This window comes from Balaenoptera ricei, chromosome 4 (assembly GCF_028023285.1).
Source record: "Balaenoptera ricei isolate mBalRic1 chromosome 4, mBalRic1.hap2, whole genome shotgun sequence".
Classification (NCBI taxonomy): domain Eukaryota; kingdom Metazoa; phylum Chordata; class Mammalia; order Artiodactyla; family Balaenopteridae; genus Balaenoptera; species Balaenoptera ricei.
Window position 1 is genome coordinate 102,852,581 of NC_082642.1, and position 15,445 is coordinate 102,868,025.

A 15,445-nucleotide genomic window follows, 5' to 3' on the forward strand; every position below is an offset into this window, starting at 1 on the left:
TTGTTTTTTTTTAATATTAAAAGACTTTAAAAATCTTATGCTGGATCCTAATATATAAAATAGATAAAATGAGCAACGCTCTCATTGAAGCAGGAGTGGGAACCAGAATTCAGCCTCCTCCCCACCATCCCCCAGTCCCATGGGAATCCCACAGAACTCTCTATGGAAGCCTAGAACTGCGAAGAATGCAGTCTGAAAAATCATCATTCTACATCTAGAGTGTGGCAGTGTCTATATTTTCATTTATTCTATTTTTGTCTTGTTAATTAACAATTCATTGTATGAGTGAGAGACTTTCTTTTCTTACTAAATGCATCACTTTTAAAAAAAAATTTTATTTATTTTTGGCTGAGTTGGGCATTCATTGCTGCGCGGGCTTTCTCTAGTTGCGGCGAGCGGGGGCTACTCTTCATTGCGGTGCGTGGGCTTCTCATCGCGGTGGCTTCTCTTGCTGCGGAGCACAGGCTCTAGGCGTGCGGGCTTCAGTAGCTGTGGCTCGCGGGCTCTAGAGTGCAGGCTCAGTAGTTGTGGTGCACGGGCTCAGTTGCTCCGCAGCATGTGGGATCTTCCGGAGCCAGGGCTCAAAGCCGTGTCCCCTGCACTGGCAGGCGGATTCTTAGCCACTGCACCACCAGGGAAGTCCCAAAATGCATCACTTTTTTTTTTCTTGTTTCTACTGGTAGGAAAGAGTAAGATGAGTTGGTGGTCCCCAGGCATACTTGCCTTCTTAAGTTTTCTGTGGATGAGAAAATGTTTAAAACCTTTCTCATCTTAGCTAGATCTCAGTCTTAGGCAATGTCCAAGAGTTTTAGGGGGTTAGACCCTGTAAACAACTGTAAGAGAGCAATCTACATTGCTTTCACTTCTGGCTAATGAAGAAACTGTATAAATGTCTGCATCAGACCCAGAATCTGGCCTGTGGGGATAAAGATTATTGATAGTGAAGGGAAAACTGCTCTTTCCTTCAACTAATCATCACCCATCCAGCTGATAAAACCACCCCTCCATCAGATAGTTCCTGAGCATCTACAGCAGAGCTCTTGAAGAGTTGGGGCTTCAGCTTGCTCATTCCTGTGTCCCCCCCAGAGTCTGGCATAATAAGCACAAGGTAGGTACTCAAAAAATATGTGGGAGCCAAAGACCTTGTCCTTGAACTCATGGGTTTAGGCTGTCAGAGTGGGCAAAACTGTTCCTAAACTTCTACTGCAATTGTCAAGATAAGCAATACAACCTTGCAAGGACTTCCTCAAAGTTAACTTATATTTCTACTGCCACAGCTAGCTGGCCTCTTGAATGAAATGGAGACCAGCCCTGCCTGCAAAGTCCCTAAGACAAGGAAGGAACTTTACACTTGAAGACACAAGACTAATTTGTTTATTAGGTGCGTTCTATAAGTTGAGGAGGGAAATTTCTGGCAAATAAATAAATAAATAAATAATCAGGTAAATGAAGGCTTTTAGGGCAAAGAAGGAGCTCAGGAAGAGGAAGGAAGCGGAGTCTTTGCATAGTTCTAAATGAACAGAAGGTGGCAGCCGTAGGCAACGTGGATTCGCGGCAGAAATGCAGCACTTGCAAAAACCAGGGACAGGAGGCTTTGAGAAGAGAAGGTCAGAAGGTGACTAACTATTTCTTTATCACAGAGACCATGGTGTGGCACGTTCGTCCTCTCTACTGGGTCGCGGGATGCAGCGTCTTACATGATTTGCCTGGGCATCCCATATCCGGTCATGCCTGCCTGGGACGCTCCCTTGTTGCTGCCCATCTGCAGGCCTATTACGTTCTGTCCCTGGCGAAGCTGCTCCTCTGAAAATCCTCTCCGGTTCTGCTGGGCTTTCCTGGGCAGAAGGAGTGAGATGAAACAACGTCATTCTCTTTTCAAAACTTTTCCAAGATATGCAGTTACACAGGCTCTTCTGGGGGTCACCAAATAGAAGGGCAGGCCTTATACTGAACTATAGTCCTGCCAGGAACTATGGCCCTACCCTGGGCTATGATCCTATCCTGGGCTATGGCCCTACCCTGGGCTATGGCCCTACCCTGGCCTTGGCCCTACCCTGGGCTATGATCCTATGAAATATGGCCCTACCCTGGGCTATGGTCCTACCACAAACGGGCCCTGCCATGAAACACGACCTCTCGACATCTTAGAAGCTCAGGTGATTTTCCAGAATTCCCACAGCAAAGAACCAGTGCTGCCTCTCTGGATACTTTACTCTCAGACAGCTTTCCTGTCCCCCCTTCTCACAGTTACCTCAAGCCCTTGTGAAAATTAAAATCAGCTCTTCTTACAAATCATGTCATTAATCCTACTCCACCTTCCCTGTATGGGGCCAAGGATTAATGTCCCACTTTAAAGCTGAGGGATGTAGGTGTTAGGAGGGGAAATTTCCTATTCCAGACCAGAGGTTTGCAAACTTTGGTGAAGAGCCAGATAGTAAATAATGTTGGTTTTATGGGCCACGTAGACCATGGTAGATCACTAACAAAATGGGGGCTAAAACCAAGGTTTCAATTGGCCAATATCTAGGAGCTTTTCAGACCAGGTTCATTTAAAATGTCACAAGCTGGTACCTTTTCATAACTGTCAAGAAGAGGAGGGGATTAGGGGAATGAAGAGTCAATCATCTGCTACAACATGCTTTTTTCATCTCTCACTGAGCTAGGGGTGGAGTTTAAGCATCCTTGCTACCCCTCCCCCCCCCCAAAAAAAACAAACAACAAAGCAAATAATCTCTTTAGGGAAAGGCCCTTTACTGACATGACACAATATAACTTATTATCCACTTCAGGCCTCCTCCGAGAGTGACAGACAGCGCTATCAATGGATATGCTGGGACGACAGGACTGTCTCAGGACTCTCCTGGCAAATAAAAGATGTTTTCCCTTCATTATGTGAGGAAAATAATTAAATAAATAAGTAGATTCAGGGCTACTTGGCTCCTAGTGAAACCAAGTTCAAATGTCAAGCCACCTGTGAGAAAAATCATTCATCTCTGCTCAGTCTCAAGAGAGACATGACCTGGGCAGAGCTGGAGGATCCAGGTACCTAGTAGGAAAGGCCCAGCGACTTCTGCCCTGGGTGGTGTATTGGCCTGAACAGGCAGCATCGGTCTTTCCTTGCTCCGGGGGATTCGGTTATGGGGCTGGGAGTGCTTGTTGCTAGGCTGGACCTTGTGTCAAAACAGCCTCTGGGGAGCTACAAGGCTTCAGATGCTCGCTCTTATTAAAATCATCCTCTGCCTGGGGAGGGAGAGGGTGTGTGGCGGGGAAGGGACTTTGACCTGTGAAACCAGGATGGCTCTCCCCGGTAGCAGCCATCATCCTTGGTGACTGCAACGCTGCCTAGAGCCATCAGGGTCCTCTGCACGGCCGCCATGTCCTTCCCTGGAAGCCAAAGGAGAGATTAAAGCCAAGCATGTGTCAGGGCCAAGGAAGAGGGAAGGATGGGGCTGGACCTCTGGGAAGAAAGTTCTCATAGGAGGCTGTAGGTGAGCACATTCAAGGGAGAGGGATACAAGATACTCCTCAAAGTGGCCTGAAGACAACCATGGCCAAACTTCTCAGAAAGGAGCAAAAAATCTCCTGGCTAATTATTCTCTATATGGTACATGCCAGAGATAGCGAGTTTCTAATCCGTTCACAGTTGTTACATGAATAACACATTCCAAACACTGAGCAACTCAAACAGCGGTAGATCCCTGCCCTAAGCAGAGGCCCTGGCCTCGGTAGGTTCTACGGGCGGTGGTAAGGGGAGGTGCTGTGGGTAAGCTGGCGTGAGGTCTGCACAAGAGGATTTTCGTAAGGACTGGAAAGAAAAAAGGAAAGCGGAAAGAAATTTACTGGTGGGTTAACTGCACCAAAGCCCAGGTGGCTTCTTTCTTTTACTTTATCTGGGTTAAAAGGGTCTAAAATCACCCATGTGCATCAAATTGAGTTTTCACTTGGCTCTTTGGGCTGGAGGCCTGTCAGATGAAGAAAAGCAAATCAACACAGAGCACTCCAGCATGACACAATGAGAAGCTCTTCATTCTGTGCTGCTTGAGAGGAGCTAAATGGAGACAATAAATAAATGGCTTGTGTGTGTTTGTGAGAGAGAGAGAGAGACAGAGAGAGATGTGTGGTGTGCTCCCTCACACAGTGGAAGGGGACACTGTCATCCGAGGAGCCCAGGGACCCTTCACCCACTGGGCTACCAGGTAGCCTCCTCTTCCCATTCTTTCTCCCCTCCCCCCTTCCCATCCTTTCTCCCCTCCCCCCTTCCAGCGGACCGACGTGTCCTGGACAAGGAAAGGGAAAGATGCTACTGTGTGGTTAGCCCCGCAATTTAGAACCAGATCGAAGGTCCACGCACGAGTGTGCAATGCAAAAGCTACAGGGCTAGGCGGGGGGAGGGTGGCTGCATTCAGCCTGGCAGGGGCTGTGAAAGTCAAGGGCAAACACTGAAGGTCCTCTTGAGACCGAGTGAACCATCTGTAATCTCCGGCTGGGCTGCTGCAGCCCGGTCACCGGGGAATACAGAATTACAGGGGAAAGGCAGACAGAAAGTGAGAATGGCGCATAACTCTAACAAAATAAACAATTAGGGCCCACAGAGGAAGTCCAGGTCAGGATGTCCATTTATTCAAAGAGGAGAGAGAGACAGCAGATCCTTCTTTCCTTGCCTCTCTCCCCATCCCCTGTCCCACATTAACCACAGGACGATTTCCTGGATCCTGAGGCCCTGTGGGATGGATTGATGGATACAGGGATGAGAGGTTCTCAGTGGAGAGACCCCCGCCCCCCCAGAAGCAAGGAACAGCTGGGGTGGTGGAGAAAGGAGGACCTGGGCAAGAGATGGAAGGAGGAGGGCACAAGGGATACGGAGAAGGCAGAGAGAGGAAACGCAGAGGAGGTTATGAGAATGATCCTTCTCTTCCGCAGATGAAAAGCATTTCTGTAAGTGTCACTGTATTACAGGATACATTTTTTTTTTTTTTTGACAGAACTGGCATGATGATATTCTGAAGGATCACCATGGGAAGAGATAGGAAGAAGGTTTGCTTTCAAGTAGTGAGTCATTAAAGAGAACCTCGAGAAACTACGAAGCACGTGGAGGCTTAGGAAGGTCCAGGTACATCACTCATCTCTACTCTGTATGTAAAGCACACTGGAAATCTGTTTCCGGTGGTTGGAAACAGCGCGCATCTGGCATGTCCAGGATCTGGGGAAATGCGGAGCCTGGCACCCGGCAACCAGCCACAGATACTACCCTGGAGGCCCGGGGTGGGAAGCAAACTCTGTTAAACCAAAAAGACCCGGTCCCCACTACATATGGCTAATACATATACTGCATGAACCCAGAAAGGACACAGGGAATTAATTTGGGGGCAAGGGTAAGATATCCAGGCCCCCTGACCTATAAATCTCACCCCACCTTCATCCCAGGAGAGTGCAAAAGGAAGCAATTGCACCATTGGGGCAGAAGAAGCTGGGGAAGGAGGCATTAGACAGGAACAAACTGGAAAAGCTTTTTTTTTTAAAGAAAGGGCCAGAGACCAGAGATTTGTTATAAATGATAGGCTTGACACTTTATTATAAGTGACCTTGCCCCTGTGGACTTGATATGATTCCTCCCAATGTGTGGATGAGAAAATTAACTCAGGGAGGTTAATTAATTTCTCAGAGCCACCCAACAAGTGAATCAGGGCCCAGATCTAGCTCAGGTCTGTCTGAACTCAGAGCCTGTAATCAGTCCAGGAGGCCACACCGCCATCTCCCATGGGTGCCCAACACAGGCTGGTCGGGAGGCACGGTGCTCAGTGATCAGGAATGACCTGAAGGGTGGCAGTGGCTGCTTCAGTGCCAGGCCAGAGGGAGACACTGGAGGGATCCCAATGGGGCATAGTTCTTGGGCCCCACAAAATCTGGGGCACCAACTTCAAATGACCGTAAGTCTATGTTTTGTCTGGAATAATTTCTCAAGGTCTCAACCCAAATAAGATGAAAGCAAAAGAAAGCAGTTGGGGCCCAGAGTCCCCAATCAGTTTGCAGATCAAGTTAAAATAATTATTGTCAAGATTCTAAATAACATAACAAACAGAAATCTGCCTTCTGTAACCAGTTCATGTCTAGTTCATTTTCTAATAGACATTCCTTGGAAAGAATTCCAGTGTTTTGGACTAACCAAATGGGAAGAGGGTCTCTTTCCAGCCTCATTTCTCTTGCCAGTTCAGAAGCCCAGATCAAGTGCTGTTGGGTAGAAGGGGGCGGTGTGTGGAGACTGAATCCTGTAGCTGAGGGTCAAAAATTGAAATGTCTGAAGGAGCAGTGAGATGAGGGAAGATCTGTGAAGTGAGTCAGTTATAAAGCAACAAAAGCTGAGCTTCTTATATCACAACAATGTGTGCCATCCGCCTAGAACCCAGCCTGCTGCAGAACATGGTTTCCCAAGCTTCTGGGACTACTTATGGGATGGGGTTGGGAGGCCTTTCCAAAAATATGAAATTTGAGGTCATCCCTGGACAAACTGATTTGTCAGTCCTGGGGTGGCGTCTGGGAGTTTGTATTTTTAATAATCTCCCCATGTGATTCATGCCATCAGACAACTTTGAGATGCATGGGTTTCACCTGGTGATTCCCAACTGGACTGAGCATCAGAATTACCTGAGGATCTTGAAAATTCAGATTCTGGGACAATACCCTGTGATGATTCTGATGCAGCCAGATGCATAAGCAAGCACTGCCCCAGTACTTCAGTTTTTAATTTTTAAAAACATCCCAGTGTCTGGCATGTGGTAGGTACGAAATAAAAGTTGTTAAGCGGTAATTCCTTGCTTCAGAGACATCATCCACAAGGTCAGAAGTCACATCGATAGTTAAAGGGTTCTGACACAAGTTGGGAGCCTGCTCAGAGCTCCAGCAGCCTGGAATCTCTTTGTTCCCTGAAAGCTACCCCCAGAAACTTCGGCAAGACAGCTTGAAAGCTGCTGCTCAAGCTAGTTTTCCAAGAAGAAGGAGAACAGTTCTAAAGAAGTACCAACTAGGTGTTGGGAACTTTCTAGATGCTGGGAACGCAGGAATGAGACTGAGTCTGGGTGGTGATCTACAAATGAGACGGCTGGCCATAGGAGGAAGTGATACACGAAAGAGAGGGGTCAAATTTCCACTAACAGCCCAGGATTTCAATCAGGTTCCTGGACTCTTCTAGCTCTCTATCATGGGAGGAAGCTACTATTAGACTCGAAGTTGTAAAAAGAGATGGTGGCACAGTAGCTTTCCTTGTCAGAACCTCAGATAGCAACTGACACTTTGACTTGACAGTACTGTATTCCCTGTTTATTGCATTATCACCAAGCAACGTCTCGCCAAGTGTGGTCTTACACTCCAGCTACTAAATGGTCATCTCTGGGGAGAGGGACCAAGGGTTCTGCATTACAAGTACCCCTTGCCCCGACCTAGGAATTCTTAGTGCCCATGAAGTTTGAAGACTTTTACCATAAAGATACTTGAACAAGGATTTTGTTCCCTTAATTTTTTTTATTACTTTCATGCTATCTTACACATGTCTTTGGGAAGAAAAAATAAACAGAAGGGTAAAAAGAAAGAAACAAGGCCAGAGAAGTCACATCTGGGTGGGTAAAGTCAGGTTGGACACTTGACTTTCAATACTAAAAATCAGTCTTACATTCAAAACTCTTTGCTTTGGAGTTTCTTCTATTTTACATTAGTCTTGACTCAACCCTTGTAACTCTTAGAATACTGTTTTTTTTTTCTTTTTTCAACTTTCTGGGACTTACAGAGAAAGCGGTCAGTGGATGAAGAAACCACTTCTTATTTCCCTGAGTAATAACTTAGGCATAGCCCCCAATTCTCCACTCAGAGTAGAAAAATTATTGCTTCGGATAAGGGAGAAATGTCAGAGGGTAGGTTGGGCTGCTCTGTGGGCTTTATGAATTTTTGTTGCTTGCCTCCCTGGAGAAAATCTGTAAGGAAGTGGTTCTCATAGTGGGGTTCCCAGGCCAGCAGAAGCAGTATCACCTGTGAATTGGTAAGAAATGCAAATACCTAGGCCCTACCCCAGACTTAATACCTCCGAAACTCTGGGGCTGGGGTCCAGCAATGTGTGTTTTAACAAGCCTACCAGGAGATTCTGATGCACACTGCAGTTGGAGGGCCACCGCTGCAGGAAGAGCCCGCCAAACTCAAGTGTGGCGTGAGCAGTGCTTGCAGGAAATGCGGTGACGGCTGCACTGAGAGAAAAGGAGGCTTCAGGCGGCAGGCATTTCTGTACTATCCTGAGTCACTACAGGTACCATACAATATCCCAAAACAGCTCTCACATTGGGTGAAATGTCTCTTCTGTTCTTGCTATTGAGGAATGACACATACAGTGACACCTCCCAGAGGACATATTTGGACCTTCCAGGCACTCTGCCCCCCGGTATAAACCAGCCTCCCCAACACCCAGTCATCAAGGAGGGGAACAGGGAGGCAGGACAGAGCCATGTGTCCCGGATCCTCATCAGCAGGATTATGGAGAAGAGCAATCAGAGTTGATTGATCTTTGAGTCTTGCCCGCTCTGACATTCTAGAATTCTAGGTGTCTAATGCTCATTGCCTGGTTATGCCTGGGAACCAAAAAGGCTAGTTGCTGATGGACTAACAGCAGAGGAGAAAAAAGCCAACATTTATTAGGTGTCTCTTAGCCGGGCATTGTGCTAGGCATTTTATGCATTTAATCCTTGCAAGAACCCTGCAAGGGAGGTGCTGTTTACAGGGAAGGGAACGGAGGCTCTGCGAAACTAAGCAGCTTAACCAGGGTCACGTAGCTAGTATGTAGCTAGCTTCCAAAACTCATGCTCTTTCCACAGTACCACGATCCCTGGGTCTGGAATTGGCAAAGCAATACTATATTGTGGGGAAAAACATAAAGGGCAATGACCACGAGGTGGAAAAAAGTCAATAAGGAGACTCATAAAGGTGGCCCCTCGTTTTGGAGAATGGTCAATGAGGTGAAGGCACCGCAGATGACAGAGAGGGCAAAGCTCATCCAGGCAACCCTACCAGCTGCTGTGTGAGGCCCTTCATGAAGTCCATCCGTTGTGAGACAGAATATGTGCCCTTCCAGCCTTGCTCCTGTCGCCCTTATTTTCTATTAGTCTTGAAAAAAAATAGGCCAATGATAATAGTAATTTGAACATTGCTACCATATATTATGGTCTGTTCTTTCCAGCACTGTGTTAAGCACTTTTAATGCATTATCTCATTTACGCCCCATATCAACCCTGTGAAATAGACACTATTATCCCCATTTTACAGCTGAGAAAAACGGAAGCTTAGAAAAGTTCATTGATAGGTGGTGGAGCAGAGGTTTGAACGGGGTGGTCTAATTTCTGACTTAGGAGCCTGCACTCTCCTACCCTCAGGGTAAGCTTTCTTTGCAGGCTTTCTGACCAGCACACTCACTCGCTCTCACGAGAGTGAGACACACACACACACACACACCCCTCCTTTTCTGTCTCCTCCCTTTCTCTCCTTCCCCCTCTCCCTGCACCGAAGAGATGCTGAAAGCTAACCTCCGTTGTGCTCTCCTGAGTCACAGCTGAGACGGCCCCGCCCGCCCTTTCCAGGTTCTCAGGGCGAATCCCAAAGTAACCTGCCTGGCATCCACCTTCTCTCATCCATGAGACAGACCTCTCCAGTCCCCTTCCATGGCTCTAAGCTGCCCTCACTTCTCCCCCATCACTGAAGGGAACTGGTCACCCCAGCTTCCTCTGAGGGGAACTCTGGGAGCCTTGTCTATATCTCTGTGGTTGGGTTGTTTTTTAGGCCATTCAGCCCTGGGTTCCTTTTTAAAGCCTTGAATCTTTTATTCTGGTTGCCCCTGAGTCCATTCCAAACATTTCGCCTTGCATCTAAAAGGGGTTTCAGGAGAGAAGGTACATCTGGGCGTCTGCCTGTCTAAACAACTGAAGCTAAATGAGAAAGCATTTGGCGAGCCCTGGCTCCTGCGGTGTTATTCATCTGCGACATAAGAGCAGCACAGAGTCATGGGCAGCCGTGGGCAAGCAGAGCCCTACTTAGGAAGATGCCAAGCAGGGGAGATGGGAGACCGAGAGCTGCTGAGCATAAAATGCCTGCAGAGGAGGAGAAGAAGTTCCCAGGCAAGGAGGGCTGGCCACTCAGAGCCACAGCCACCATGACCACAGTGCACGGAATCAGGAGTGAACGTGAGTAATCTGAAATTTGAGGACAGCATTAAAACCACAGCCCAGGTGCAGAAGAGTAGGAAGAATGTGAGACTAAGCTAAGGCGATGGCCAGTCCAATAGCTGTGCTCACAAACATGGACAACCCCACACACACACAGGCACGTCAACACATGCCAGCCCGCCCACCGGCATCCCTTTGATTCCAGCTTACTCATCCCTAAATTCACGGGTGACAAGCAGCTCTGGCAGAAGGACCCAGCCTCGCACTTCTCCACGCTGCTGTTCCGTGGGTCTCAGTGCTGGGCTCGCCCAAGGCTGCCGTCCCTCCCCGTTTCTCTGCTCAAAGCAACCCACTTTCCTGTCTCTTGCTTCACTGTATGGTCACCAGCTCAGCCTGAGCTGCAGAAAGTGCACTTGGGGGATGTCAAGTATCCCCTCCAGCAAATAGAATGAATCCCCCAAAGCTCGATCCTGAGTTGCCTCTCCATGGAGGGGGCCGCCAGGCCCTGGTGCCTCTAGAGGCCATTTGGACCCTCCGAAGCATCTGTTCTATTGCCAGCTGTCCTGCCTATAGCATCTCAGCCACGGCACCCTGGGCGTGGTCTCCTTCCTTGTTTCCTTTAAAGCCCCATCTTTCTTTGCCCTGGGAACGAGACCCCTCAGTGTCTGCCTTGTTCCCTTTTTCTAAGAACATCACCCTGCCCCGGAGCCCACCCGTCCACCACCCCATCTCAGGCTCCTGCAGTCACACTGATGCCTCTCAACTTCCCTCTTCCCTAAGAGGTATCTGACACACAGGGCTGGGGCAGGTGGCGTAGACTTCCACCTGCTCTGCTTATCAGGGACCTTTGCTCCCTAGCCTCCTCCCCTTCACTACCAGCACCTCCCGGGGGTCAAGTTCACCCGTGTGGTCTTTGGAAAAAGGGGAAAGGCAAGCAAGGCATCCTCAACACAGAAAACACCCTCGGGATCCCCATCTCCCACAGCCCTCCCAGTTTCTTCCTCCTCGTATATACTTCCTGTACTTGGGGGGGTCTCACTGGGACCCCTTCCATTCATACAAACCTCCAAGTACCGGGGCTCTAAATTTCCGTCCCACACAGCCCTGAATCATCCTCCTCCTCCTCTTCATCTCATCAGTCACTGTCATGACTCAACAGCACACTCATGGTGTAGGTGAAGGAAACGGCGTCCTGGCCAAAGCATGGCATGGCAGACTAGTTAAGGCCCTACTCTTTGGCATCATGGAGCCTGGGTTTGAGTCCTGGCTCTGCTAATTACTAGCCAGTCATATGATCTATACAAGCAATAATGGGCGAGCTCCAGTTTCATCATCTATAAAATGGGGAAATTCATAACACCCACCTCCTGGAATTGTTAGGAGAATTGATTGGCGTTATGCAGAAAGGCACTAGTACCATGCCTAGTGTAGAGGAAAATATCAATAAGCAGCAGGAATTTTTATTAGCAAGGAAAAAATCATCATAGTTTTGACCTAAAAAGCAGGGAGCAAGTCTCAACTGGGACATTCTGTGGGGATTTGGAGGCAAGTGTCCATGACGTCCAATAGCCTGGCCTGAAGGTCTGAATATCTGAGTTTCTAAATAATGGCAAAACATTACTGATAAACTGATTGGCGTCTTACGATTTTAACTACTCATCCGTGAAGGAAACGGGAAATGCCAGCTCTGTGTATGACACGGAGAAGGGGGTGAGGATTAAGGAGGCAATGGCTTCCTTATAAGTTGTTTAGTAGAATGGTCCTCTGCTAGAAATCTGTTTCAACCATCATCTGAATACCCCTTTAACTATCATTCTCTTGATCACAGGAGAGAGTCCATTCTCACTGTCAGCAGGGCCACTTGGGTCACTGCCCTGCGCACCCTCTTGGTCGGGCCACTGATGACAGCTAGTGACAATGAGCATGAGAGTGCAGTCAACCTGGCAGCCCTGCTTGGACCGGTCCGTCCCCCCAGCAGGCCCGATGTGGTACAGTCGCATGGATGGTGTGCACATTTGGGCTCCGGGGGACACTAAGTCCTAAGACCATGGGTCCCAAATTCTCTGGCGGTACCTCCATCCACATCATTTGCCCTAATAATGGTGGATTGTTAACTATGTCCAGAAACTTGATTTCCTTTTCATGCCTTGTTAGATTTCTTACATCAATTCACGACTATGAAAGACAAAAATCATTTGTCACCCTCTCTAAGAAAATACACATCTGGAAGGTATAGTCACAAAGCTCCCAGATAATCGTTTAGTAAAAGGGTGGGGTGCTATTTGTTTCTCAGATTGAATGACAAAATTGCACCAGGCAGCTTTGTCTATAAGCCTGGCTGCCGGTGAGTCAGAAGCACACTCGCAGCCCCCCGCTCCTCCAGGAGCTTTCACTTTGGGGGAAAAGTACATTGTGGGAGGGGTAAGAGGAAGGAGAAGCATCCGTGTAACCATTTTAGCTTCCTCTCCACGGAGGCTTCTGTTTACCCGTTAGTTTGCTGGGGTCCCTGCTGTGTCCTGGGGTGTGTGTTCCTTAGAGGAGGAACACTTTCAATAGAACATCACAAAGCGGGAGGCGAACGGTGCTCCGGGGTAACAGCTGATAATCCTCTCACACGCACACACACGCCTGGAGATACGTGGAAGAACACTGTGGGCAGGTTTCACAAAGAGAAAAGCAAAAGGGTGGGGGGAGGGAAGAATGATCCCAAAGGCACGAGGGCCTTACCTTCCCAAAGGTCCACGGTCTGAAAAATGTCAGTGGTCCTGACGCCATAGATCTCCGCAGCTTTTAGGAACTGGGAGATTTGCTCCATCTGCTTAAAAGCCATCTTTGACTCTGAGATCTTGGGAATGGGCTCTTGTCCTGGTGGGTATAAACTGTTTATCAGCTTGCACAAGACCTGAAGAGGGAAAGGGGGAGGTAGAATCAGCCTTTCCCTTTGTATTTACCCCTCCCTAATGCAAAGTGAATCCTGGGCCTCACAGGGCACAGCCCACGGGTTTGAGCATGGGCCAATCTTGCACCCCAGGAAGGCATGGGTTCTGAGCTGGGTGGCCAGCCTCCCATACCGAACCCCAAAGACCCGGGCGACTCCATTCTCAGGGCTGCTCCTGACCACAGAGAGCCCGGGAGTCCTCTTCCCTCCTTTCCTTTTGCTGGGTGAGGGAAAGAAGGTTTACAGAGAGGGAATGATGTGCAGTGATGAAGCCACGATTTCAGACTTTCAATGGAGGGAAGAGTTAGTGGCTCCCGGAGAGATTAAATGATAGACTCTAATATTATTTCTTCTATCAAAAGGCAGATCAGAATCAGGCTTCAATAACTCATCCAGTAAAAGCTATTGATGTGTAAAGGAGCCGAACTGGGTGGGTACCCCCAGATCCCTATAACCAAAGCGCTGGGCATAACCGGACAGAATCGTGGGATAGCAGTTATGTAACAGTAAATCACAGCCTGCAGGAAAAGACGGGCTTGCTGGAATCAGCAGAGCCTGTGGTCTCCAACCACCCAAACACACAGGAGCATCTCCTTAGGAAAGCAGTTATCAAATAAGGATTCCCTTCAGTTTCAAGAGAGTCCATCCATTGGACAAACAGGCATTAAGCATCCCCAAGGCGTATGGCTCCAGGAAGAATGGGAAGGTGGTGAGTCCTCCCCCTCCACCCCTTCCTTTGTTTTACTATGTAACCAACCTATTCCCCTGCGGGAAGGAATGCCGCCGCCTCCCCCCCCCCCCCCCACCCCGCCAGAGGAGCTGATGCACCATGAAGGCTGGAGAGATCTCAAGGAAATACTTATCTCTCTCTATTCTCACTGGAAAAAGCAAAAGGACTTCGAATTTGCCAACAACTCAGAAGGAACCTGTGATGTCTGGGATGGGTGGAGAGTCCTCTAATCTAGCGAGGGAATTGTGCAGGGAGCCCAGACCTTCCGATCCCGAAGAGATAAAGGCATTCCCGTCCCCCTCCCCGGAGAAGGAGCTTGGCAAGCCGCAGCTCCTCCGGTAGCCTCTCGTTAAAAGAGGAGACCCTGGAAGGTTTCCCAGCCCACCGCCCCAGCATCCGAGATCGCTGCCGGCCCTTACCGTCCCGTCCATTAGCCATTTCTGAAAATGGGCCCTGCCAGGGGGCGGGTGCTCTATGTCCTCGGCGCACTGCAGGATGATCCAGTCGACCAGCTTGTTCTCCAGGTCCGCGTCGTACTTCTGCTCGATCTTCTCCTGCACCTCTCGGCTTAAGCCGTAGCTCGGGCCCCTGTTAGCCATCTCTGGAAGAGAAGAGAGGACACGCGGGGCATCCACACGATAGCAGCAGCAGCCCGGGCTCCCGGCAGACGGGGTTGGGATGTGGCTGGGCCGCCTGGCCCAGCAGCAGCAAAGCCGGCAGAAAGCCGGGCGTGGTTTAAATCAAGGAGCCAATGAAGCCACTGGGGTTTCACCTACAAACGGGAAGGAAAAGCGCAGCGCCAGTGACTCTTAGAATAAAGCCCCTGCCGGTCCAGGGGGGGGGCTGGAAGCCCCCTCTCAGTCCCGTCTATCAATGAGACGAAACGATGCACAATGACTCACAATCAGGCCTGAAGCCCCCAGGCAGCAAGGGGGCTGGGTGGTGGTCGTTTCTTCCCTCCTCCCAGGAGCACTTGGGAAAGGCAGGAACCCTGAGATGGGAAAGAGCAGGTAATTAACAGGCCGGGAGGAAGGCCCCCTTGACGTAGAGCTGCGGATGCTGCATCGCGCCTGGAAGAATGGTACACGGATTCTATTTTCTCATGGCTGAGGAGGGTCACGCCAGGGCCGTTGCTAAGAGCCGTCCAAAAAGCCAGCCCTCTCGTGTGTCAGTCTAGCCCGCCCGCCTCCCTCCCGCTGAGAGCGGCTTTCTCAGCAACACAATTCTTTCCCCTCCTCTGGGGAACAGCCGGTTGTACACAAGGCCAGCGCACAGCTGCACACGGAACGAGGCCTGTGGGAGGGTCCATGCTGTCAGCTGTCCATCTGTCAGGAGTTGCCAAACCACTTTCCCCCCGTCTGGAGGGAACAGTTGTCTGGTGGGGCAGGAGGGGCGGGGCTGTGAGCTGCAACCATTAGCTTGTTCAGCTGTCAGCCAGATTTCATCCCGAAACTTCCATCCTGGTGGGAAACTGTTGTGCCTCAGTTTGACTTATTCAAGGAATGTAGCGTTTTAATGCCATTTTTAATCGAAAGACACTGAGAGCACGCTTTATAAATTACAAGGAGCTCAACGTGCTAAGAACGC

General features: G+C 49.3%; 1 protein-coding gene across 3 annotated transcripts; it reads right to left on the reverse strand.

Annotated features, from left to right (window-relative positions):
• Positions 1-352: 352 nt before the first annotated feature.
• Positions 353-14,747, reverse strand: TAGLN3 (transgelin 3). 3 transcript variants are annotated; one of them, XM_059922164.1, is made up of 5 exons: positions 14,278-14,747; positions 12,918-13,092; positions 3,282-3,384; positions 1,698-1,835; positions 353-736 (listed from the first exon to the last, which is right to left on the reverse strand). In XM_059922164.1, the coding sequence occupies exons 1-5, from the start codon at positions 14,455-14,457 to the stop codon at positions 541-543; spliced, it is 792 nt and encodes a 263-aa protein (XP_059778147.1). In that variant the 5' UTR covers positions 14,458-14,747; the 3' UTR covers positions 353-540. The 3 variants fall into 3 exon arrangements, with proteins under 3 accessions (XP_059778147.1, XP_059778148.1, XP_059778149.1); XM_059922165.1 differs by having other exon boundaries at positions 353-676; positions 14,278-14,745; XM_059922166.1 differs by lacking the exon at positions 353-736 and having other exon boundaries at positions 1,357-1,835; positions 14,278-14,740.
• Positions 14,748-15,445: the final 698 nt, after the last annotated feature.

Excerpts from the sequence above, each read along its gene's own strand:
- TAGLN3 (XM_059922164.1), bottom strand. The coding sequence starts at position 14,457 with ATGGCTAACAGGGGCCCGAGCTACGGCTTAAGCCGAGAGGTGCAGGAG. Across the intron at positions 13,093-14,277 it reads AATGGCTAATGGACGGGACG|GTCTTGTGCAAGCTGATAAA; the intron begins GTAAGGGCCGGC and ends TTCCCTCTTCAG. Across the intron at positions 1,836-3,281 it reads GAGCCATCCTGGTTTCACAG|GAAAGCCCAGCAGAACCGGA; the intron begins GTCAAAGTCCCT and ends CCTTCTGCCCAG.